Below are 25,485 nucleotides of genomic sequence, written 5' to 3'. Positions count from 1 at the left end.
ACTCTGGATTTTCAAAAAAACTGTTTCTCTCAGAAATTATCAAGCAGCTTCTACACTAGCCAGAATAACATAGCCAGATACTAAAGAAGAGTATTTTCTTCTAAGCGAATCTCCCTGTAAGGATTGCAGAAAGCAGTAGAAGATGGCCAGCACACTGACTGAGTAAAGGGGGAGGGGGAGATAAGCACCTTTCAAGTGAGATTGAGTGCCTGAAATCTGGAAGATAGGAAGAGGTTCAGTGTCAAATTCAAAGAAGATACTATTCAGCAGGAGTTAACATCTCAGAGGAATAAAAAATTATTTTCTCAAAGTTATTTTCAAAGTCTTCAGTGAAAGATTTTCTTATGCTCTGGAGAGACAGATGATTCCTAAAAGCCATGTAGGATCTATAAAGAATAAGGTACCTAAATATTTAACTTAATAACTATGACTGTTAAGATATCTATAATGCATGCATGTATATATTTATCAGATCATCTGTTTGAGCTGAAAAGTGTGACAGTCTACAGAACCTAGAGCCAGGATGATTTTAAGAGGATGAAGAAACCATCAAGATCTTTCACATCCTTAGGGGCTCTGGAGTCACTGTCAGGAACTGAAGTAATTCCTTTTATTTGATCAAAAAGTACAAATTCACAATGTAAAATTCAGTATTCTCTACCCATCTTCTGAGTGGTAACAACCTCATTTTACAGCAGTGAAATAACGTCCATCCAAATTCTGGAGACCTGAGTTCATCTTTTCCTGACTTCTACTAAGTGCTCAAAGGAAATCACAAGAGAAGATACATTTTGTAGTAGAATCCTTTCAAAATGGCAAATTGGAAACATTTTACAGAATATAAATTATACATATGTACACATAATACACAACATGTACAGAACTAAAAAAAACAAAAATGAAAGCTACATTAGAACTTATCGAAAGAAAATAGTGACCTGCTGGCACCACTGTTCAGGCACTCAAAGCATCAATAAACCATCAACTGAGCACCAACTATTCCAGATGCATTACAAGAACATTACAAGCAATGTTAGCAAAAATGTATATTTTGGAAGCTTCATACTGAAACAAATGTTTAAGAGGGTCAGTCTGGCCTGCCTGTTATAGATGCTCAGACCCAGGATATACATCATGCAACAGGGGATTCAGGAAGCTTGTAGTCCCCTGATCCAGTATACACACAGTCTCCCTGAAAGGCTGATTAAGCTGTTCCTTATTACCTCCTGAGGAGAGAAGCAAAGCAGGTCAGATAGCAGACATCACTTCTAAATGAAGCAGCACTGCTCATTGCAGTTTTGAGATGGAAAATGTTTGTTCCTCAATCAAAGCAGCTATTACATTATAAGAAAAGTGATGATGAAAAATGTGGACATCATACACCATATGAACTCAGTAGCTTCAGACCAAAGAAGTTCAGCAGAGACAGAGGGGTTTGGTGTCAGTGAACCAAACCAGCCTAATCATTCTTTCTATGTCTTCAATTTTCTAAAATAGATGTCAGTATCAAAATGCAAACAAGTGTAATTGCTCTATTTCCTTCCTCCAGGGAAGAAAGCATTAGTAACACAATCCATTATATTCTGCTTTCCTGTTTCAGGTGATCAAAAGGCTCCAGCGAGTCCCAGGGTCACACTTGCACATTTCCTTCTTTACGTTGAGAGGCCTGAGAAACACGATTGATGCTGCTTTCAATAAAGAGTTTCAGGCCTTTTAAACCTTGTGCATAGAGATATTCCAGATACCAGTTCCACTTCCTTCCCTATAAAAACAAAAAGGGTAGTTAGATGTGCAGGACATAGCTTTTTCCCTTTCTTGAGGCCATCTGAAAGTGTCTGCAAATATCATCTGCCACAGTTCTACATCCATCCTACTCCATAAATATCCACCAGTATACAGAGGTCACATCCTCTTCCCTGATGCCCAAACTTTTCACTCATATTACATGTTCTTAGCTTGAACATGGAAAAATCATGATCTTTTTTAATACTGAAGATGCAGATAAATCCCAATCCTAAGAGGGCAAAGACTACTGAATCACCAGTGGAGCCAAGGACCAAATGAACATACATGTTGAAGTCCTCCTTCGATCACCAGTGGTGATTCCTCCAGATCAGGTTTGAGGTACACTGTGATGCAGAAAGGGAAACTGCTACCCTACTTACTCAGTGGAGGATCCCCATCTAAGCTATGCTTAAGTTCTAAGTTCATTATTAATAATTGAAATTGTTTTACTTGCACCAAAAATAGAATATTCCAGAATTTGCACAGGAGAGAGGCAAACAGCTTTCTTGTCCTGTACTGACTCTTGGACAGAATATATAAAAATCTCAGATGACTAACCACAGATCGCTAGATACTAGATAGTATCGCTAGGTACCTAAGTTTTCCAATGCTGACGTACTTGCGTTTGGCCATGCTGGGAGCTGGAACCCATGTCAAAATTTCTGCAGAGCATTTCTGAAGTCAGTGAATAGTATCGCCTCATCTTCTTCTGACTAAGTAGTTGCTGAAAATAGCCTGTTTTCATTTCACAAAAAAAGAAACCTTACCTTAATTAAACTGAAGTTGAAGGTGTTATCATCTGGCCAGGCCTTGATGAGAGGGAATAAAAAGTGTCAAGTCAGATAAAAGGTATGTCCAGAATTGCTTGATCCCCTCCTGTATCATGAATTTTCCAGGTGTGCAAGAAGTTCAGGGATTTTTAACCATGCTTGAGAACAGACTTCCAGAATTTCACTTAAACCGGTCCACAAGAGCAAGACAACATGGAGACCCCTCTTGCCCCCTGCTGCAGCATTTCTGGATAGCAACACAGAACATTTATAGATATCTTTAACCACTGTCTCCCTACAGTGTAGAAGCCACTACTTCAAAACATTAAATAGACGATTCCCAACAGTGAGACAGAGAGGATAAAACCTGCTGACATTTAGTTTATTGCTTCTGTTCTCAGTGTGCTGCAGAGCAGTGCCCTCTGGTGCTCAGCACTGAAGTGTTTAAGAAAAGACGGCACTGCAGCTTAATATTTTTTCCTGTCTTAAGATCTGTCTGTGGTAGCTACTAAGCACAACCTCTTTCTTGATCCTACAGCAGGAAGAACACAAAAATTCTCCACCAGCAGTTTTCTACTTGCAGAAGCCAAAAGGAGAAATTAGAAAGCCTCAGAACAGAAAGGGAACTAGACAGAAAGAAAATGAAAGGCTAATCCTGCTGTAATAGCAGAAAGAGCAAGGAAAAGAACTTAATTCTACCATTTAAAAGATATATTTAATAAAAATAAAACAGCTTCTTCTTGTTAAGACAAAGCTTGGGTTTAGGTCAACAGTAACAGACAAATTACCTGGATTCACAACACTGAACATACAAACCAACTCAAATTTGTGACATATTCCTAAGCAGGATTACATCTGCTTCAGCTTTTTGACCTCAGGTTTCCTCAATTCGTTCCAGTGAGCCCAGGAGCCCACACCTACACATTCCTTAAGTCTGCCAGTGTTCCTTGCAGCAAGGAGACAGTTTGTACACCCCTTGGACATCTATAAAACCCGATTTCTGCGAGCAGCATGCACCTCGCAGCACAGTAACAGCTGTGGCAAGCTGCTCTCTTTGCTATTCAGTAGCTGCATTGAACGCACAGTGGCACTTGGAATTCTACTTGAAATAGGTACTTTTATATCTTTTTTTACTGAGCCATTCTCAAAAGCTACTGCAAGAGCCAGGAAGCAGTGCTAAAAGTTCTACTGGGGGCATTTACACACACACTAACTCTGTAGTTCTTGATTTTCAGGAGTTTAAAAGTTTACATCACACTCCATATTTTGTAGGGCAGGATGCACTTTTGGGAAGCTTCTACTGGATTAGTCTATTTTTGCATTATTTATCTATTTTAGTTCTATCCTCAAAGTGACCATAAGCACAAATTCACATCCTAGAACTGTTACATTCATACTTTCATACCATGCAAACAAAAACTATTCAAACTGTGCCACTGCTCTGACATTTGCACAGAACTCCATGCCAGCTTTTGAAAGCTCTGTTGGTTCCGAAAGTGCCAATTACTCAGCCAGCGTACCAAGACACTTCTCTAGAGAAATTGCTAAGAGAGAACATCTGGTGCCACCAAAGGGCCGAGCATTGGCCTACATCATTACCTGCTGCAGGAAGAGGAGAGCATAACCCATCATGGCGGGGTGGTAGACAATGTTAAAGCCGGTTTTGAACTCCTGCACTCCAGTTTTCTTCAGCACTTCATCATCCAGACGAATACCTTGAGGATGAATATCCTTTTGGAACGCACTGGATGTCCACAGACACCCCACCATGGCTATCAGATACTGGTTGTACTCTTGGTAGGTCTGACTACTGAACTTGAATGGCAGGATTTTCTGAGGAACAAGAAAATAAATCAGTAAGCTGCATCCTCAAAGCAGTTGTGTATTCCCTCTAGTCCTTAAAAAGGACACTGTTAGAACACCTTCTTTCTATTCAATCCCAACTCCTTACTGAGGTCCATTCTAGCACACGGCCAGATTTGTCCACAATACCTTTTTAATCAGCTCATTTTCTTTTGCAGCTACCAAGTTGGTTCGGTACCTGAGAAAACAAAAGAGAACGTTAGATGCCTGTGAATTTTAATATAGATTAGTATTGAAAAAAGCTGGAGGAATGCTTACACAGAGAATTAGGAAATTGTTTTTCCTCCAAAGAGACCATCAAATTCTCTACTATGGGTAAACAAATAAAAAAAAAAAAATACAAGCAGGAAAAAGGTGCTTTATCACTTGGCACAGACCCAGCCTCTCCTGGGGGAGTAGGAAGACACCTGATCAGCCATCTCTTGGATGAGCAATATGCGACTGGTTTGCATGGGACAAAGTCACCTTCATAAAGGCTACAGGCAAGAAGTGGCACAGAGCCTTGAAACCAGCAGAAACATGCCGTGTATCTTTAAGAGGGGGGTCTTCCATTCACCAAGTAGAGAAATGGAAGCCACTGGAAGTAATGCAACCTGACAGTTGTTCTATATAATAAGCACTAGCTCTTCTTATTTCCCAGAGACCATCCTGTCATGTTAATTACCCTGCAGTCTCCTTAGAGAAAAAGGCACATGGTGAGCCCTACGCCAGCTGTCAGCAATTGGCTACTCTTCTTAGATGCAACCACTGGAACTAACAAGGCCAACAACAGCAGCCCTGTTCATGGATCCTGCAGAGAGCTGAACAGTGCCATCTTCAAACTTGCAGGCAGCACAAGACAGCCCCAAATTCCCACAGGGTTTGGAGATGGCAGAAGTGCTTTGTACTTAGCACATTACAGAATTCAGAAGAAAAGCCTAAGTCTAGTGATCAGAGCACAGGAGTGAGAAGTTTTAAGGTTAGCTACCAATGATTCCAGCTCTTTGTTGCTGGCTGACTTAAATTTTCTTAAAACGATATGCAAACTTCTTCCTTCACATGTCAAAGATACAAAAATGATGCAAGGAGAGAAGTCAGAATCCTCCTATTTGAGATAACAGATTAAAAAAGAGTAGGAACTACAATTGTAAAAGACTATCATGAGAGCTGGGCACAGCCTGAACATGTCACCTTTGCCTTGCACAGTGAGAAAAAGCAGATTTAAGATTCTTATTTTACACCAAAGTAATGTTATTTCCAAAAGATCAAAAGTGGGGTCCCTACAGCCCACGACATTTGTAGTACCTGTACATAACGTAGCAGAGCTGATTCAAGCTGACAGAATCCATGCTGAGCAGTGCTGGATAGAAAACTCCAGGAGGAGGCATTATCAACAAAGGCAGATTGTATCTCAGATAAATGTCACACACCTGCAGGAAGGAAGTAAATCTAGGCAGACTGTTACTGCCATTAACAAACCCCCAAACATCTACAAAACAAGAGAGATCACGACACTGCTTTTCTGCCAGCTCCATCAGCTTCACCTTGGAGGGACCGCCAGAGTGAAGCAATTCCATTTGTTTTCTCCTCAATAGGAGACAAATTCAGCAGCACATGTCTCAGTGCCTGCTTTAACCATTTAAGCACACTTTATGTTCAGACATGGTTACTTGCTGGGTTAAATCTACCCAGATCCCTGTTAAAAAAAAAAAAAGAAAAAAAAAAAGCAGCAGCCATTTCCCCCCCCCCCATATTTTATATCATTTTTATACATGAGGCTTCTATTGCGCTTGACCAGACCTGTCTCCTAGCCTAAGTCTGTCAATACCAGCAAGTCAAACAACAGACCATATAACTCCTCCCTATGGAAAATTAAATTCTTCTATTTGACCTTGCTGGAATTGTATGACTGCACAATAAAGCTTTGCTCTAAGAAAAGATGATATGGCCATAGAATAGAGGTTTTTGATTAGACTTATGTTTAGAATTTAAGGTTGAGTTACAAGGAATAAATGCATTTTATAATTTGTGCAGATTCAACAAGATCTTCAGCTATAACGACAGTCTTGAAGTATGGATAAAGCACTGAAGCAGTATTGCTGAGACTTAACACATTATTATCCACCAGTTTAGCTACAGTAATTGTTCTCCAGTCCAGAATACCCCATTTCTCTTCAGAAAGGTATTTTAAACTAATGCAGCTTACTTAGAAACATGGTGGGCTAAGAATATGAATACCTAGTCACTGCAGCTCAGATCATAGACAATTAAGCTATGGCAGCCCACCATCTGGAAGTTGGATACTTTTTCTAGTATGTTAAGTCGGGCACCACAATTGTTTTAGGACCCCCACCCCCCCCACCCCAACTCATAACAGACTTTTCACCAAAAACAGATAGCTTGTGAGACCTACACCTTTCCTCTTGCCTTCAGTACACTTACACTAGCTAAGGTATAGGCAGATATTTTTTATGTAATTGAGTTACTGATACTTTCAGAAAACTAGACTCTTTACTTAATGTCTCAACTGCAGGATTTTAGAAATATCTAGAGAATGAACAATTCTGAATATGTAAGCAAAGAGTCAAGGACAAATTCAAATCTTAATGGCTAATATCTTAATGGCTAATGTCACTTCCTTTAAAAACATTAAAACTAACCCACAAGTGAAGCCTGCATGATTCTCTGTACATTCCCACAAAATGAGCATTTATTTTAAACACACTATCTTCTGCAAATTTTGTGACCGTTTGTTATATGCAATTTTGTTATGGATGTTTTAGCCACAAGCAGATGCCAGCACTTGATAAGTTTTCATTGTTTCGTTAACTCTGCAATTTTATCCAAACTGTAAGCAAAAAACAGCACAGCTAGAGTTCACATGGCAGTAGGCACGCGCCCACAGAGGAACTGTGGAAGCTAGACAGTAGGCTTAGGCCTATATGAGGCTGCTTAGTTTGTCTACAGACTAAACTGGGAGAAAAAAAAACCCACTCATTTTAAGGCAACAATTAAGGAGCAAATCAAGGTATGTGGTTTGAAATTGAAATGAATGTTGTTCTCTTCTATAAATTAGTATTAAAAGAGGCTTCAGCTGTTCAAATTACACCAGGTTTTTACTTCCTCTTCTGCAACACACCTGTGACTGAAATACAACTGCTCTCTGGCAGCAGTATTTAGTTCTGCTTATTGATACAACAGCAGCAGCGATAACCTGCAGACCTACTAGGTATTTGGAAAGTTCTGGCATTTAATCAGAATTGAAATTCCATAAACTCAGGAACACAGTTTCATGCTCTAGCTTAAAAAAATGGAAACAGCCCTCAGAAATGGAATTTTGAATGCCAAAATAAATGGGATACATACAGTCTCATAGAAATCCAGAATGAAATACAGCAAGAAAGTAGCGTTGCTTTCCAAACGCAGTGCAATGGTAGAGATCCATCCAACAAAGTGGACCAGTTCAGCCACCACGTTCACTAGTCCAGAAAGAGTGGTATTCCTGCAGCAGTAGCATGATATACAACACTAGTATTTGTACCTCTTCACAAACAGTACAAAATAGGGGTGGTAAAAAGGAAACTGAAGGTCATCCTTCTGCCCCACTGCCCCCCACACCATTCAGCAACATTTTTTTCCTCAAATATATCCAGTGACATATTGTTATCCACATTATTTTAAACATGGCCTAGCTGTCAATGTTAGAGGGATCCCGAGTTCTGGGCGTTTCAGTTTTCAGTGTCAATTAAAGAGTACTTTTAAAGAGAGAGTAAAGAACAGGATTGACAAGGTAGCTTACAATAAAGCAGAAACATTACAGCATTACTGACCTTCTAGCCAATTTTTGTACTAGATAATAGAGCTAGAATATCTGCCCATGCACACATACATATATATAATGTATAAAAATACATTTGCGAAAAACGCAGAAAACACAGTATTACATTAACTTCAGATAAGCTTACAAAGAATAGCCTTGAGAATCAGATTCTGAATCCAGCTGAATCACAAGCCAATTTAACCAGTTCTGCAACAGCTCTTTAAGGCTCTCAAGAACACTGCACTGCAAGAGACAAAAATAAAACAGGTTGCTGACAGTTTACATAAGTGAATAAGACTAAACAGAAACATGCCCTCAGAACAGAGGCATACAAGGAAAGTTACAAATAGTTTCTCAGGGCCACGAAGAGAAGTGAGCTAATTGCAATGCCCCCTTGAACCGAATGTGTGTTACTTAAATTTTCCTGGACAACGTGAGTTTCAAACACTAAGTTAAAAATGACAGTAAAACAAAGCAACTATTGTCTTGCATACTATCAGAGAGTTATTTTTACTTCCAGTGCCCTAGTTTAATGCAGTCAAAAAAGAAGATATCTTAAAGGCATTCATATTCCCCAAAAGAAGTTACATCCCAAGTATATACTTCACCCTTACTTAGGCACAGACTTCCCCAAAAGTAGTCCACCATACAATCCCTCAGACTGTTACACCTTATACAAGTGGAGATAGCTATACCACCTAGAAGTAAATAGCCAGCGTGCTCACTTAAGTTACCTTAAAATAAAGGGATGATGTGAAAAAGAGCTGTGCCAGGGGATCATAGAGATGTGACTTCATTTCTGAAATAAATGAGATAGGGTTGAAATCGATGCAGAAATTCTAACCCCCGAGATCAGACACTGTCCAGCCTCATCCCAAGGATCTGTATCACGTACCAGAGAAGCTGCGGAGGGGGATCCAAGTCATGAGTCTGAGGACTTGTGATCGGCAGCAGAAGCCATCCCAGAGAGGAAGGCTCTTATACAGGAACTCTTCACAGGAAGAAAATCCCTCCTACAAAGAGGAGCATTCAAGAATTCATCTCATATGCCTGAACCTTGCAATATTCACTAACACAATTCATCCTGGAGGAGGGAGAGGCCTACATCTCCTTCCCACCATGCAGTTCATCCAGACACTTGCTAATGAAGTGCATTTTCTCAAATCATCAATCCTGCAGTAACCAGGCCCACCTCAAGAACATGGACTCACTAAAGGAATACATATTTTTATTGCTTTTTTGGTGACTTGAGACACTGTCACCTCTCAGCATTGCTGCAGGAAACAGGTAAGTCCCAAACACACTTTAAGGGAAGACTTAATGAAACCCTTGGCTTCCACAAAATAGACACTTACCTGCAAGAAACACTCTGCCTTGTAGACAGTTTCCAGGAAGTCCTTGAATTCTTCTTCATATTGGTAACTCTCAACCACACACCAGGTGCATTCTAAATAGGAAAGAATACTGTATTTGAGCATGAGTACAGCAAGAATAAGTACAATCAGAAGCAAAAATCCAAATCATTCTTGAGGATTTGTTTTACTGCTATATAAATATCCCTGTAAACCTGCATAGTTAAGTACCATTATTGAAAGATGAAAAGTGTCAGACATCCTTTAATTCCCTACATGCAAGGTAATGCTAAGTTTTCACCTTCCTGAAGAGTCTGGCCCATCCAATAGTAGAGCCTCAGGTAAATTGATTCATCTTTGATGCAATTCATGTAGTGAAGCAACAAGGGGTTTGTCAGCACTGAACCCATCTGTGAAGGAAACTGCAAGAGAAATCAAGACAACTAGTTATTCAGTGTTTACTTCTGCAGATTGCTAGTGAAGCTCATGCTATCATAGCTGTCCAGTTACTTTGCCAGTGGACACACAGGATCTCTAACCAGCAACAAAACCATCTCCACTACTCCATCACTTGACTAGCTACTCTGTCAGAACTAGGTAACAAATCACTACTCACATATAAAGAGGGCATAGAGATATGTCCATTGATCTCTCGCCAACATTCAGTAAGCTTGTGAGACCTTCCTGACACTCACCTCTAGATGGTGGATATTTTGTAGGAGCTGGGAAAAGGTCTGCAGCTGCTCCACTGGAAAAGATTCACTGGTGCTGTATAAATCAACACGGTTCTTTTCCTTGCCCTCTGCTAAATTATTCACGCTGGCACTGCTTGCAGGTATAATCAACTGGGTATTCCATTTCTGTAAAGAAAAAACACAAACGAATAGCAGTGACTCAGTTTCCAATGCAATCAAGTACACACTGCATACACTTGTGACCAGTGTTCACACAAACACCCTTACTGTTTTGCCAAAAAGGCATCTAAGCTATCATTATAACAGGAATGTTACATTTCCATATAGGTATCCCACCTTTCCTGGTGATGAAATAAAGCCTGACTTGCATTATTGGACAGAATTCAGCATGAAGAGAGGTGCTTGGCACCTCCTAGATTCCCATAACCTACTCTCTTCCGGGACTGATGTTGGGCTGTGCCTAGAAACAGCAGCTGGGAGACTGGAGAATTTTCCCGGTTTCTTTGCCTTACAGTGTTGATTGCCGCTTTCCATGGGCCCTCCGAATTCTTGAAGTAAGTCTGAAAACATAAGTCAGATATCTATGTAAGAGGCTGAACTAAGAAAAAGGCGTCAGAAAGATCTGTTTCTATTCTGATACATGTCACTGCAGAGATGTATACACACACGATCGTCTCTGCTTGACAGATCAAGAGGGTAGGTTTTGACAGCACAAAACTGTATTCATTCCTCAGTTTTATTACCTTTTAAATATTGATCAGAAAAAATATAAAAGTGTAGCTGTTGAAATGATGTCCCCTTTTTCCAGAAGTCACAGGTCTCCAACACTTCTGATTTATAATCGTCTTTAAGATTATTTTTCCATTCAGAGAATAAATCTCAAGCATGCATTAAAATAAAACGTGACCAAGGTTGGTTTGGGCTTATGTATGGAAACTTTTAATAAAGTATGTTAACTGAAATAGTTGAAGATGAATTTGGTTTTTAGTTGTTAGTTCTATCTGCTTCACTTCCATGCAAGGCAAAAACTGTAAATTCTACAACAGATGAATGTACATCACAATGCAGACTATGAATTTGTAGTTATAACACAGATTGAAACACATTTGCTTTCATGGAAGCACAACAACTTGCCTACGCATAGACTCAGTAAAAGATCTCTGCTTTTTAAAACAAAAACTTAAATCTTTCCCATTGAATTGTTTCAGAAACTAAGAAACTTTATTGCAGAATTTAGGTCTTATCTACCACTGTTTTCTTTGTTATATGTTCTGTTTCTATTACATATATTCTGCTTGGACCAAATGACTATGCATACACATGCATATAAGCCTCTGTAAAATTAAGCCATAATTAAGCCACAGACTGACAAATCCACTGACATTTTTCCTACTATTCTCTTTCCTATGAGGAAGACTTCAAGTGGGAAGTTACTGCTTACTGAATTCTGCTGTTATAATATAATAATATAATACTGGAGAAAATAATAAATAATAATATAATACTGGAGAAAGTCAGCGGTTTAGACAATGCCTTGCACAAATAAGACCGTTCTTTTCCTGCAGAACTTAACGTTGTATAAGTCAAAAACAGCAAGCATACCAAAAGGAGGATAAAAGCAATCCTAATAAGGATAAAGATATACTCCATTCTATTCCAAATCATCTCATTGTATTGGGGAGAAAACAAAATACAAGGCAAAAAATCCTCACCTAAAACTGATTTTACTCAGTGAAGAGAAGAAACAGAGTTAATCTTCACCATTGAATCATGCTATAGCTTAAATAGAAAGCTCAGCACAAATAATGTCATTGTTCCAAATACAGTAAATCTCATTCCTTACCTTCATCTTCCCAGGAAGGGTTATGGAGACCAGTTCAGGACAGAAGAGCTTGTAAAGCGATAGCAGAGCCTGCAAATGAGGCTGCATTCCCTGTCAAGTAACAGAACAAGAATAAAAGTGTGTAGTATGTTTTTAATATAGAAACTAAATATTGTATTGAAGAAGCAAAAAATCCCTAGGATTACTAAAAGCTTTCTAAAGCTACTTGTCACAAAGTAACCAGAGATGAACAACTGAAAATGAAATGAAGAAAAGAACAGAAACTTTGTTAATGAAATACCATAGGAAGGAGATTGGAAAAGGAACTTTGTCATCATGACTCTAACACGAAAGGAACTAAACAATCAAAACTATGAGAAATAGAATTCTATCTGTGCTGCCCAAATGCTCCAAAAAACCATTACTCAAAGGTAGCTACATAATATTACCTATACTTTTCTATCAACACAGCATTGTTTAGTATTACAGTGATTTTGTGGGTTTTTTTCCCTCCTCTTACAGAAAAGGGAGTAAGATCCTATATGATCTTGTATTTCTCAGCCACAGGTTTGATGCTGCTTGAAGAAGGAAGGGGAATATAAAATTAAAGGAGGAAATAAGTGAAAAGGAACTGTTTTTAAGTTTACATATTCTACCATACCTAGCCATAAAATGTACAGCTTAGTACATGTCATTGCATGTGCTCATAAGGAACATATGAGAATTAGGGATGCACATGCAGACAAACTTCTGATGCTACAAAGATCAGAACGTACACTTCCAAGTCTAACACCATCCTGAGATGCCAAACACTTCTCCATCCTATAAGGACTTCATTATTAAAAACTGCAAGCCTAACTACAGTTCAAACTCTACAAGATTTGAAATAAACTCACCATTTTTGCTTGGAGGTCTAGCAGTCTCCTAATACGAAAAGGCTTGACTGGAAAAACAAGAGCATTATGGATAAAAACCCTATACCAGACATTTAGGTAAAAATGAAGATATCACTTTTATTATAGAAAGTCATGGCAAAGCAAGCAGAGTCAGCCAGTTTTATTTCTGGATGAATAGATGGGTTTCTGATTCAGAAGCTATTACACAAATCAGACTGAACTACCAGTCATGCTTCCTTGCCTTAAAAGCAACAAATTGCCTAGCTACTTCATTAGCTCTGTTGGAAGGAAAGCCAGAACGAGCAAACAAAATAGCAAATAAAATGGCCTTCATCTCATACAGCTGGATGAACTCACCACTTTCTTTCCTGGTCAGCAGGTAGAGCAGGTGACAGACATAGGGGCACTGCAAAGAAAAGGCAGCAATTAACTATCCCACTGATGAAGACTGCTACCCTCATAGCTAAAGTGATATACTGCGCTCGTACACTTGAAGTGACACTCTCCCCATACACGCTTCGCAAGCTGATATTGTTGCATTCAACTGGCTGCCTCAAGTTCTCACCACATCCCCACCGGGGCAGAGCATAACTTACAGCCCTTGTAAAAACATGCTGCTTCCTAAGATCCAATGTCATCTGGATGCCAGATCACACATTGCAAAGCAGTATTAAAATGGATGGCATGTCAGTTTTATTTAGAACCATCACTTTCATTTTGAGCCATTCCTATAGTAATAAAGCTATACAATGAGGTTGGGGCTTGGGTTTCTTTTTCTTTTTTTTTTTTTGGAACAAGGGATGGATATTTCAGGAATAAGCAGTAAAAGGACAAAAGCATCCTTGAGTCAGAATAATTTATTAGAGCTTTTAACTACAGTTTAGGCTGTAAGGGTCTTAAAATAGTTTCATACCAGTTCTGCTCAACTTTCCAATTGGCCCATTATGTCTGAAAATGATTATCTTAGATAATTAGAATTTAAATTCTAAGAATCCAGTTTCCCAAAAAGATTATAACCAACATTAACCTATACTCATTAGAAACATTACAGAAAATATAACCCAGAACTTTTGGGAACTTTAAGAGTCTTAACCACAAGAAAAACCTAAATTGAAAGATATTAGCAATTTCCTATTTGTCTAAAACAACTACCGAGATCATCTGAATCTGAACTGAACCTAAACACTTTATTTTACAGCATCTGGATTTTTACAGTTGCCATAGAGCAGAAGTCTCCTGACTGCTTGTTCCCATTTAACTACATTTAGATCTATTTAATGATGAGAAATTAAATGCTGTTCTATTTAATTAACACTGCTTTAAAAGGGTTTTCTTTTCGCCCAAGGTATGCAAGTCAGCTTCTTCCCAGGAGCAGAAGACTTCACCTGCTGATGTCTGACATCAAAGGCAATTCCAGAGACTGCAGGATCACAGTGACCCTTGGGAATTCAGAGAGAATATACTGTCACTCTGTTCTTGTTACAGAACATTAGTTCTTGGAAATATGTTTAAACATCCTGACTACAGTATTCAAACCAAAATAATCCTATGCTACTTCCCTGCTTCCAAATCTAAATTATCCAGCAATCTCAGAAATCCAAAAGGAAAAGGGAAAATAAATTCTAGCCTTATAAAAATGATCTCTAACAATCCGCTACCCCTGTCCAGTTCCAGCCTTAATATGCACACTACCAATTAGCATTCAGGCTTATTTTGTCAGTTCCGTATATTCTTCAGCACTTCTTACCATCTTCTCATCTTGCAGGAAGGAAAAGAAGAAACCATAGAGGGCATGAAGCTGTTCCTTGTGATCAATGAAGTCAAACATTGCAATCAGCCATCTTATAAAAAGCAGCTGCAGAAGAGAAAGCCATCCTACAGTAAGTGAGAGACAGGAGCAAGACAGACCAGCCACCAGCCCATTCAAGAGAGATCATCATTAAAGTTAACACGCTATTTTCAAGGACAACAAGATAGCTACAGATAAAGTCTTTAGTAATTCTGCTATGAAAGAAAGCCTGCCAAGAACATAGCTACTATACCAGGATAGGAAAAGCAGCTCTGTTCTGACTACATGCTAACCCTCAGATATGAGGCAGACTTCTGAGCAGTCTGCACAAAGACCAGGAAGACTCTTCCCCTAATCTTAAATCATGTTGCCATGGTCATGACATAGAGAACCTCAGAAACACCTTGCTGAATTTGGTGAATAATGCCTCACACAACAGAGATATTTCATGGAAATGTTGATGTAGACAGCATCCCTGAGGAAATCAGAGATACAAAACGAGCAGGAATTGCACAAGTATCTACTCAGGATTCTAGGTGTTTCTCAGTTTCCAGTGCTGTTCCAGTAAATAATCTGTCCACACCATCCCACTGCAAAAGCAGTTACTATCGCAAACTTTTATGAAGTTACCTGGATGCTGCCTGAGCATTTGCTGACACAGAGCCAAGATACAGATGAAACCACAGAAGTTTCTGGTATTACTGAGGCTGGAATTAGGCTCTTCAGTAACCGAGTATTTACTGCATCAGCTGGAAAACAAACAGTTTTAAATGGGACACTGCTCATGTTCTTCGATGTGCTTTTGCAGGCTAAGTCAAAGTCCTCGCTGGACAAGATTATTCAGAGCTTTAATGCTTACAGTAACGATGCATAAGAATCCACCAGAGATTCCTCTCCCTCTCTCTCAAAAACGATGGGAAATTTTTCTTTCCAGATTAAGGAAAAAAAATGGACAATCTCATTTTCTAGTACTGAAATAGTCTTCAGACTCTTAGCAAGTCAGCCAAAAGTAACACAAGTTTGTGGTAATATTAAGTAAGCAGTTCTTCAGTAAAACTTAAGAAAAATAGGGCAGAACACATACAGTAGTATATTTCATTGTATTGCCCAAATTAATAATTTGCTGGTACAGGTAAGATAATTTTGCTTCTAATTCAACACAATAGATGAAGTACCAAAAGCATAGCTGAAAATACTGTGGAAGGTAACGGAGAAATCAGATGATCTAAATTTACATTTTGTAGAATTTACATGACTTTTTAAGCCTCAAAGACTTTAACTCTAGTTAATAAAATGTCTGAGGAATATAAATGTAAAGCAACTAGTGTTATTCAAGCCAACATTGAAATAGTCAGAAAGCATAAGAGAAGAGCACAGTATGTTTTATAAAAAGTTTTATCCTGATTTCTAACCTAGTGTGGTATGGATTAAGACCTCCCTCCATTATGTTTAGATGTTAAAAAGAGTATAAGATTGTCAGTTAACATCAGCAATTTAGTGTTTTGGATATAAGCTAATAATTTTAAGTCAAGAAAAGTAATGAACTAATATACATAATGGGGAAAGAATCCTGTGTGCTCCTCTTTGCTTTGAGGGAAGGAAAAGTTGAATATATTTTTAACTGAATAGTTCATTAATTTAGAAGTATAAATGGTGTCCATCATTTCTAAAAAAGCAGCATCAAGTATCCACTGACACTGCTGAACTGACTGTCAGTATGACTTATTGTTTAATTTTAGCACTTTGATTTATACAACTATGCCAGTTTGTTCAGTTATTTAGCTTCTGGGAAGAAACCTACACAGTTACAACAAGGAAAAGATACAACGGTTGCTAAGAACAGACTTTGAGCCTTTAAGAGACCTGCAATTAAGAACAAAGGAAATAACAAACCATAACCTAATATTAATCTGGGTGTCACTCACCTGTACCAAGAGCTAAGGTTATTTTTGGCATGAACTCAGAATTTACACTGCAGAATTATAGAAAGACTAATTTTACATTAAAGTGTCTTATGATACAGTCACCATGAACACATTTTCTCAAATTAGGTCTGATTAGAGGGAAGAGATACACATTCCCAGGGGACATGCTAGTAGTATATAAACATTTTTACCAAGCTTGCCATCAAGTGCCACATTCAGCAACACATCAAATACTTCAGGGGGCAATCCTTTTTGCAGGGCAATGCTTTCCACCGTGGCCAAGTGTTTCTGCAGAACTTCACTCTTTTTCAGTGAAACACGATTTTGAACTAAAAAAGACAAACACAAGGATAAAACAATTTCTGAACCGTAACTGAACTGCCTGAAACTTCTCTGAAGGTCCCTATACGTATTTCTCTTTGTTGAGTCCTTTACATAGCAACAGAAAGGGGAAAACATTTTGAGACATTAAAGGATGTTTACAAATCTCAGAAACTAGGAGACTGAATATGACAGGTGAATACAGTTGAGGGGAGTTTTGTTTATTGGTCTTTTAAGAAATCAGTGATGGTCTTTTCAGTCCTAGATATCTAATCTTAAAACTGCTCTCTCACCTTTCTCAAAGTAGCTCACAGCTTGCTCAAGGGAGTCTTGCTTGCTTTCATTCACCTGACTGTTACGAGATTGATGATTCTGGAGGCTTTTTTCAGGGTCAGTTCTCCCTCCTTTTCGCCATGCGGAGAGATCAGTTTGATTACTGCGGGGAACTTGCAGAGGCTGCTTGGAATTCTTAGAACTCTGCCTTCGCTGCATCTTTTCAGATTCCCAGTCGAGACTGGAGAATTTTACTCATTTGTAATACAGTTTCCAATCCTTCGTCACAGAGACAGAAGAAAATAGATGAACCTCCAGCAGCTGCAGAACATCAGGGAGCCAGTTGCCTGCAAAAAAAATTTTTTCATGACAAATAGATCCTAGAGGGATGCTCCATAACGTAATAGAGTAGCTTCATGAGAAACAATTTAGAGCAGCCTGTCCCCCAAAAGATCAGACAACATACTCAGCAGATGCACAAACAACTAGATGTATCAAATATCAATTCTTTCTTGTGCTAAAACGGAGGGAGAAAAAAAAATCACAAGTAAAGATTAACACAGACTCCTTTCAACTTGAAAATTTTCTGATAAAGTTTTTATATAGTATTTTAATCCAAAATTAAGATAACCAGAAAATTAGCAAAACCCAATCAACAGTTTTTTTTATTAGTTTATTTTGTGCTTTATCAGTTTATTTCCTTGCACTGTTTATACTAATGTAATCAGTGAACGGGTCACGATATCCTGAAAAGTAGTACACAGATTTTTAGAGGATCATAACATCTTTCTTCCTATTTTATGAAATTTTAAATAGAAGCATGCTTCCAGCCTTGATAAGGAAATAACTTTTTGTATACATATCATCCAAACAGCTTCACGCAGAACTTAACATACAGTTTTGATGTACATAAAAAGTTTTGTTTAAAATTTTTTTTGCTTGGCAATACTGTAAATGGGCCAGTTTACTTTCCACACTTTTAGGAAGTACTGTATTGCTTCACTTTTTTAGGCTTTTTCTTCAGAATGACCTCCCTAAAAAGAAGTTAGCATTCTCACACAATCTTTTAACCCAGCAGCTAGATTTCAAAGAGAAGATGAAAACTGCATAGACTTCCAGGTGAATCACAAGAGCTATCAATACAGCAAACCCGCCTAGCTCTGGCTGAAATGCAATCACAAAAAACAGCCTTTTCTCCTCAATATGCTACAGATGCCAACCTTCCTCCACAAACCATGAAACTTTGCTACAAGTTCCTGGATTTTGTACAGTGTGCATGCATATCCCTGCATTGCAAGAAGCTATCTTTTCCACAAGGAAATGGAATGAATTTGAGTTCATACTCCCTTCTCAGCTCTCACTAGCTCAAGATTTCAGAATTATCCCTATTTTCCCATGGCTTCATTACTCACAGACCTCCCTATGCAGCATTATTTGGACCAAAATGTTTCTCCGGCTAGCTACACCAAGATCTCCTCTGAAGCATGGTGACAGCTGGCTGGATATACCCAAGGCATTCGCGTTTACAAGCGAAGCCTTCTGATTTTCAAGAGGAAGGTACTGGCTCTGCCCTGAATGGCAACACCGGCAACAGGAGAACTCGCACCGAGGTACTGTGCGTGGCGGGGACTAGCAATAACCGAGAGGCTCCAAAACAGCGACAGCTCCGGGCAGTCAGCTTACTGTGGCTAGGCGACACGACGTGGGCTGAAACACACCGGTGCCAGGGCAGAAACCCCCGATGCTCCATACTCCTGTTCACCCCCCCGGCCCGCGCCTCCCCGCAGGGCCTCCCCGCACGCTGCCCGCCGCCGCCGGCGACTCTGAGGGGAAGCAGGGACAGCGGGCCCCGGGCCTGGCCCCCCCAGCCCCGAGGCCCCACAGCGGCGGCCGAGGCCGCGGGGGAGACGTTGCCCCCTTCACGAGTGACCCCCGGGCCGCGCTTCCCGCCCCCGCGCCCCGCACCGGGCTGTTGCCATGGTTACAGCCCGCCCCGCCGCCGTTACCTGCTGCCTGGGCCTCCTCAACCGCCCCGCAGTTCAAACCTGCGCGCCACGCCCCGCGCATGCGCGCCACGCAGCGCCGCCGCCGTATATGGGCGCGCCGCCCCTCCTCCAGGCGCATGCGCAGTGCGACAAGCGCCGGGAGCAGTGAGGCAGCGGCTCCCTCCACACCCCCTCCTCCCGCGGGCTGTAGCGCGCGCTGTGCGCAGGCGCCCTGCAGGGGTGGCGCCTGCGCACTGCGACGCTCCCCCGCGGCTTCCGGAGGGGGGGGGGCTGTGGGGAGGGGAAGGCTGCCCGGGCGCTGCTGGGCGCGCTGCGCGTTTGGGGCGTAAAAAGTTGAAAATGGCGGAGCTGGGCGGTGCGTTGGGCCCGGTTCTGCGCGGGGAGAGGCGCCCCTGGCGCGCCGCCCCGGCCGGCCGCGAAGCTAGGCTGCACCCCGACCGGAGGGAGCGAGAAAAGCAAAATAATAATAATAAAAAAAAAAGCAGGAAGGGAGAGTTAGTGTGATGTGGTGTTGCGAAAGGACTAAATTAGTTCCTGGCGCCTTATCACCTCCACCGAGCAAAGATGACTGGTGGCTTCCAAAAATAGCTTCCTGATGCTGGGGGCAGCGACAGAGGTCAATCCAATATAGATAAATACAGAGGTCTGGTTACCGAGCTCCCAGAGCCGTGTCTTCCTCCCTAATAACGAGCAGCTGCTGCTGCAGATCCATAATTTCACTCTGTCATGGAGGAGGAGAATTTTTTCAGAATTCACTTACAGTCCAAAGTGCTTCCAGGCTGCCTCTGGCTAACAAGGTGTTTGCAGGAATAAGATTTGCTACACTGCATATTTCACATTTATTTTATTACTGCGGCAGCCATACAGGTGTTAGTGGAGAGTGTTGCAGAAGACAAACACAAGCATTTTTTCCCAAAAGGTCACTGAGTTAGGGATAAGGTGCGCTTGAGTGGTAGCTGGCCAGAAGGTTGCAGCGATACACCCGTGAGTACTTTGTGTAGGAGTGTACACCCTGATGGGTTTTTGAGCTGGTGATATTTTTAATCTGTTTTTGAATGAAGAAGTGACTATTAACTTCAGCCTAGTCTTTCAGGAAGCATAGGAAAGCATATATGGATTTGGGGTGACCTTGAGGTAGTCTGTAAAGACAAGAGATTGACTAAAAAGGCGGCTTCTTGAAGTTTCTCTGTCTGGGGTGCACATCCGATGTTTGGGGCTCCAAGAGGAGGATTTTGCAGCCTATTTGGGCATCTTTGTGTCTCAGCAGCAGCCTTGCATAAGAGGAAAACTAGAGGATCAGAACTGGATATGCTGCATGTGAACATCTGTCAATTTTATAGAAATATAATGTCAACATTTTATCGGGAGGTTAGGTCTTTTTTCATTGACACATTGTACTGAAGCAGAAATTTATGAGGGACATTTCATGGAAGTGTTCAAACATTTCTCTTACATGCCTGTAGTTAAGGCACAGTCCAGTAATGTTCAGATGATTTCCATCCTGCATTGCCTTGTCTTTCTCGGTGGATTTCCCCTAACACAATTCTGCCTGTTTTAGATGCAGGTTTTGAGCCCATGAAAACTGTTTTCATATGCATCTCTCAAAAAATTTCGCTACTGTGGAGACATTTTCCTCCAAATTTCAAAAAGTTTATTTTCATGAATAATTAAGAAAATAAGGAAAAACTGAAAACAGACAAACATCGAGAAAATAAACAACTTCAAACACACTTCTCATGACACTCCATAAGATTTCGGATACAACACACAGGGATTCAGGCTCTTGTGACAGGACTCCCCCCAGCTCGCTCGAGCTGTATGTGGGATGCACAATGAGGTACCTAGGCAGGTTCAGACCCTTACCTATTAGCAGTAACCAACATTTCTATAAAGTTGCAGTAGTGTAAAAGGGGATTCCCCCCCCCCCCCCCCCCCAAGGAAATCGGGAGCATGATGCTTTTGCCAGCAGCAGGCACACATTTTGGAACTTTGGGGTTTATTACTGGGTAAAAACAGTTCTTTGGGCAGTTCTCCCCGTCCCCTCGGCAGGGAGCCTTGCTGTCTGCTGAGAGGATGAAGGGGTACCAGTGGCTCATGTGAAGCAGGGAAAAACAGTTACTGTTGGCAGGGCATTGCCCCAGTTTTAGAACCTCTACAAAGTGTGGAAATCCAGGAAGAGGCAAATAGTGGCATCACCTGTTTTCCCTGGAGAACCAGTCTGCACACAGGACTGGTCACAGAGGCAGCAGAGACTAAAGATCCTTCCCTCAAACACAAATACTACTGTTTATGCTCAGTAAGGTCCTTTCCCCCTGACTATGTAAAAGAAAACATGTACGTTTGCAGATCAGATAGCTCTACGAGGTGGGTTGCACAAGCCAGCGCAGAGATGCGTGCCCTAGACACTCTGGTTATGTTCTACACAGCAGTTGCTGCCAAGGTTGCAATGTAGCAGAGACGTATTCAAGCTAGGTTTAAACTGCCAGCTCAGGGACTAACTGCTCCCCTCTAACAGCACTGAGTTAGCATGGGCTAACTGCCCAGATATTTATTTGCCCATGCTCTCAGACTGGTTTTGCAGCTCCTATTGAGGCCAGTGCTCCTCCAGCCAGGCTGCTCACAGCCTCCAAGCTACCTAGTTTAAAGCCAGCTTGTATTTTTCTGCCTTACAAGGCAGCAGCAAAAGCACAACTACAGTGTAGACGTACCTTGCGTCTCTCAGACCCCAAGTGCAACTTTATTTAGACAGCCAAAAAATATAAATAGGTAAATAAAAAACAAATTTTCTGGGTGCTTTAGGAGAGAGCTGCCTCATGGGTCCGTATTCCTCAAATGCACTCAACTAGGATACCTTCATTTTGCCTGTCTCAGGAGCTGCCTCGTGGACAGGCGGCTGCTCGTCCCCGTTCACCGAGAGGATCCTCTTCTCCGGCGGCTGCTCCTCAGGCTGGCGGGCGATCAGCAGGCGGCAAGTGAGCAGGATCCCAAAGACGAGGGCATGGGCGTAACGCTTGAGAGGATCCCCCACTAGCTGGTGGAAGAAGAGCACAGCCAGCACGAGGAGGAGGAGGAGAAAGTTGGCCACGTCCTTGGGGCGACCAGGCACCAGAGTCATGACAATGCCACATGCCACTTCCAGGGCACCGATGCTCTTGCGGAGAAGGATGGAGCTGACTCCGATCTTCTTCAGCATGGGAAGGGCCCGCACGTAGCTTTTGTAGGCTCGTTTCTGGAATCAAACAGCAATAGTGTAGAGCACCGTAATGCGAGCAGGTAAAAAGGCTTTCAGTGAAACAGACTGATCTGCAATACGATGTAAAGATTGCTTCAGTCACCACAGACCCCTCTGGCCCCTTAAAGCTTCTGTTGCAAAGATATTCACACCATCGGCCTGCAATTCCCCCTTTATGGGGGAATAGGTTGTCTCCTGGCTGGAGGCATCTCCTAGCTTTATACACTGTCTCCTAGCTGGAAAACAGCTCTCCAGGGTAGCACCTATCTCCTGAGCTAGGTACCTTTTCCTGAAGTCTGACGTGACCATTGCTAAAATTAACAATGCAGAACCAGGTTGTTAAAAAATACCTCTCTCCAAAAGTAGCATGCCCTTTACAATTAAATAATGCAACCAGTCCCTGCAAAGCCAAAGGACAAGGCAAAACCAGGAGTCCCTTCCCACCTCAAAGCAGCCTGGAATATCCCTGTACATCAAAGCTGGGATTCACCAAGCCTACTCCTCTTCTTACACAGCTTTGCAATCTCTTCTTTCCTCTGATAAAAGCAAGCTGACTTTTCCATCCTCACTGTCTGGTCTCTGCTGGATTTAGAAGCAGTATAGTTACAAGACAACCTCCTTAAACAGACACCTCATTCTTACAGGGAAAAACAACCCCTCTCCTTACGTACATTCAAGCTGTTGCATTTGAACGTTAATTACTGGAGACCTTTTTTCTTCAGCCAAGTCTTTGCTTTTCTTTCTTGTTTTTTAACAGTGCTCCTGCTTACTTGCAGTGTCTGATATTATTTCCATTCACACTTGAATATACTATTGCTGCAGATATTCCTGCTGTTGTGCTCTCTGCTGCCTAATCAGGGAGAGAAATGGCAGCCCTGATCCCAGGTACACGGCTGTGCAGATCTCACGCACACCGATTGGAGCGTGGGTCTGCCTCCATATAAGTGTGGAAACGTGCATTACAGGCACACACAGCTTCCTCACTTCTTTATGAACTTTGCTGCTTCCTCCTTAGAGAAGCTGACCAAATGCTTCACCTACAGCTAAAAAAACATTCAGCATTCTTGTTACTAAATAACTGAAGATCCCATGACACTTCTACTCTGAGTACATGTATTTTAAGAATGCGCTTTAAACCTTCAGCGAGCAAAACCTCTCCTCAAAGCACCAGTTGTTTTAACCTCTTGTGAAAAATACAGCTTAAAATGAAGCTTAGTAGTAGCATGCCCTAAAGCACTCCGATGTTTTCAATATTTTAGTACACAAACTAATGCGCATTTTTTCTGCTGAATGAAATCAACTGCAAACTTGGTGGTGCGAGTAGGTGACAGAGAGCAATGCTTGCCAAGTTTCGGTGCTTTTTTCCTTATTTTTATGCAGCAGCAGCTTAAGAGCTTTGTTTTCTAGACGCTTTGCCGTCCCCTCTTGCCGCCCGGCGATGCCCCCGCCGCGGTGCCCATGTTATTCGAGAGCTTGGGAAAAGCAGCCGGGCAGGTGCCCAGCCGGGAGCGAGCAGAAGGTGCTGGAAACTTCCAGCACTGCTTCTTAGGGCCCCAAAATAATACCAGCACCTTTCAGCCGTTGCAATAAACGTAACAAAAATGGGGGACGGAGGAGCAGGGGGGCAGCAAACGGAGACGGGGAGGCGAGTGCAGAGGCTGGTCCCTCGGGCTGCCGGCAGCTCGCAGCAGGCCAAGCGCTGCGGCAGGTCTGGCCCCGGGCAGAGGGGAAGGAAAACTTGCAAACCAGCTGAAAAATGCCCAGAGCGGCTTCTCCTTCCTCTCCTCACCCCTTTCCTGTTTGCAGGGGGAGGAGGAGAGGCTGCAATCTCAGGCTGCAGGGAATAACAATAAATAATAACAATAATGCAACTATTAATAATGTCTTCTTCCTCTAGCTAAGGATCTCAAAGCATTCCACGGTCACAAATTAATCCCTGCACAAGTGCGGCGAGGCAGGGACAGTCTTTGCCATTATCCGTGCTTTAAAGCATGGATCATTTTGAGCATGATTACGTGGCTTCCAAAGCAGGCAGGTTATCTCCTTTGCTTCTCCTTTTCCGGGGGGGAGGTATCCCTCAGGACCCCCAGGATCGACCGTACCTCCCTGCTATGCCCCCCCTCAGATTTTGCTTTGGAAACCTTCGTTTCCCTGTGTTTTTGCAGGCATCGGCGTGCCTTCGTACCCCATCTGCTCGCCTCCCCACCCGTCCTGATGCAGGGCAGGTTCCTCCAAGCAGAGGCCCGCGGGTGTCCTCCGCGCTGCGTATCATTTGCTTCCCTCCGGCTCCGCCAGATACAGAGGCGGAGAGGCTTCGCTCCGGCTCCGTCGCCGGCTCCATCTCCCCCGCAGCCGCCGCTGCTGCCCGGCTGCTCCCGCCGCGGGGCCGAGGGTCGCCGCACGTACTCACCATCTCGTTGTAGGCATCTCTGCTGAGCCGCGGGGTCAGTTTGATGGTCCCCATGAAAACGAAGAAGAGCCCCAGGGCCACCGAGAGGGCGACGATGGTGATGGTGCGGGGGGACGCCATGGGCGCGCGGGGACGCGGCGCTAGCGAGGCCTCGCTGCGGCTGGCCGCCCGGGCGGGAGGTGCTCCGTGTGGTCCGTCACCATCGAAGGAGATGGGGAAGAAGGCTGCGGGAGCGGAGGATGACAGCAGGAGAGGGATTCGGCCTCCTCCGCTCAGCAGCCTCCGGGTCCTAATGCCCCGCAGCGATGCCGAGCTCCGGGAGCGCCCACCACTGTCACGCTTGGACAGTCCTCTGCTTCCTCGCACGCTCCGCGGATTACACACACAAAGCCGAAGCAGAGCCAATCCTAGGGATGCGGGAAGGCAGCCGAACGCCCAGCACGGTTGCTCGCTAGTGGGAAAACGAGGACATTTTAGCAGAGGGCACTGGAGCAACCTGCTACGGAGGAAGGGGTCTGGAGATCCCTAGTACACAGCCTGGGTACAC

General features: G+C 42.4%; 2 protein-coding genes across 2 annotated transcripts; both read right to left on the bottom strand.

Annotated features, from left to right (window-relative positions):
* Positions 1-588: 588 nt before the first annotated feature.
* CENPI (centromere protein I) lies at positions 589-19,399 on the bottom strand. The gene is made up of 21 exons (XM_026111102.2): positions 19,297-19,399; positions 17,311-17,637; positions 16,888-17,025; positions 15,402-15,520; positions 14,730-14,837; positions 13,340-13,388; positions 12,983-13,029; positions 12,108-12,197; positions 10,696-10,824; positions 10,265-10,429; positions 9,871-9,991; positions 9,573-9,664; positions 9,113-9,230; positions 8,952-9,016; positions 8,363-8,460; positions 7,764-7,899; positions 5,703-5,827; positions 4,548-4,596; positions 4,155-4,388; positions 2,553-2,594; positions 589-1,762 (listed from the first exon to the last, which is right to left on the bottom strand). The coding sequence occupies exons 2-21, from the start codon at positions 17,507-17,509 to the stop codon at positions 1,631-1,633; spliced, it is 2,256 nt and encodes a 751-aa protein (XP_025966887.1). The 5' UTR covers positions 17,510-17,637; positions 19,297-19,399; the 3' UTR covers positions 589-1,630.
* A 1,525-nt stretch (positions 19,400-20,924) lies between these two features.
* TMEM35A (transmembrane protein 35A) lies at positions 20,925-25,335 on the bottom strand. Its single transcript, XM_026111058.2, has 2 exons — positions 24,939-25,335; positions 20,925-22,525 (listed from the first exon to the last, which is right to left on the bottom strand). Exons 1-2 carry the CDS (start codon positions 25,056-25,058, stop codon positions 22,139-22,141), a joined length of 507 nt encoding a protein of 168 aa, XP_025966843.1. The 5' UTR covers positions 25,059-25,335; the 3' UTR covers positions 20,925-22,138.
* Between the last annotated feature and the right edge of the window lie 150 nt (positions 25,336-25,485).

The sequence above is a fragment of the Dromaius novaehollandiae genome, chromosome 11, assembly GCF_036370855.1.
Source record: "Dromaius novaehollandiae isolate bDroNov1 chromosome 11, bDroNov1.hap1, whole genome shotgun sequence".
In the NCBI taxonomy this organism is placed as follows: Eukaryota; Metazoa; Chordata; class Aves; order Casuariiformes; family Dromaiidae; genus Dromaius; species Dromaius novaehollandiae.
The sequence above is the reverse complement of the archived record's forward strand: the minus strand, read 5'-3'. Positions and strand labels throughout refer to the sequence as shown.